The 476-nt window shown below is 62.2% G+C and overlaps 1 protein-coding gene across 1 annotated transcript in view; it reads right to left on the reverse strand.

Annotated features, from left to right (window-relative positions):
- The window catches only part of EMH_0048630 (uncharacterized protein), a gene marked incomplete at both ends in the record, with an annotated part of 6,000 nt that extends 5,745 nt beyond the window's left edge, over positions 1-255 (reverse strand). The window contains one exon of the mRNA XM_013496422.1: positions 1-255. Coding sequence (XP_013351876.1) covers positions 1-255 — 255 coding nt within the window.
- Between the last annotated feature and the right edge of the window lie 221 nt (positions 256-476).

A 476-nucleotide genomic window follows, 5' to 3' on the forward strand; every position in this document is an offset into this window, starting at 1 on the left:
TTGCTGCTGCTGCTGGTGCTGCTGCTGCTGCTGCACTTGTACAGGCAAGGGGGAGGCCCCAGGTGTCAGGGCAGCAAATGCAGGGGCCCTAAAGGGTGTGCCGCAAGAAACGAGGCGCTGCTGCTGCTGCTGCTGCAGCAGGAGCAGTAACTGCTGCTGCTGCTGCTGCTGTGCAGGCAGAGGCTGGAGGAAGGGGCACAGAGGGTCTCTCCCCTCCTCTCTACTGACGCCGCCGCAGCCCGAGTGCGACTGCATGAGGCCCCAGCCAGGGGCCCCCCGGCAGCAGCAGCAGCAGCAACGACAGCAGCAGCAGCAGCACAAACAGCAGCAGCAGCAGAAAGAGAAGGAGCTGCAGCAAGGATCGCCTGCGTTGACAGCAGCAACCACCTGATAGCTGTTCGGGCTTGCTGCTGTTGCTGCTGCTGTGATCCTGTTGTTTCTGTTGAAACTCTGTTGCTGCTGCTGCTGCTGCTGCT

Source organism: Eimeria mitis, genomic scaffold, assembly GCF_000499745.2.
Source record: "Eimeria mitis Houghton genomic scaffold, Emh_scaff2099, whole genome shotgun sequence".
In the NCBI taxonomy this organism is placed as follows: domain Eukaryota; phylum Apicomplexa; class Conoidasida; order Eucoccidiorida; family Eimeriidae; genus Eimeria; species Eimeria mitis.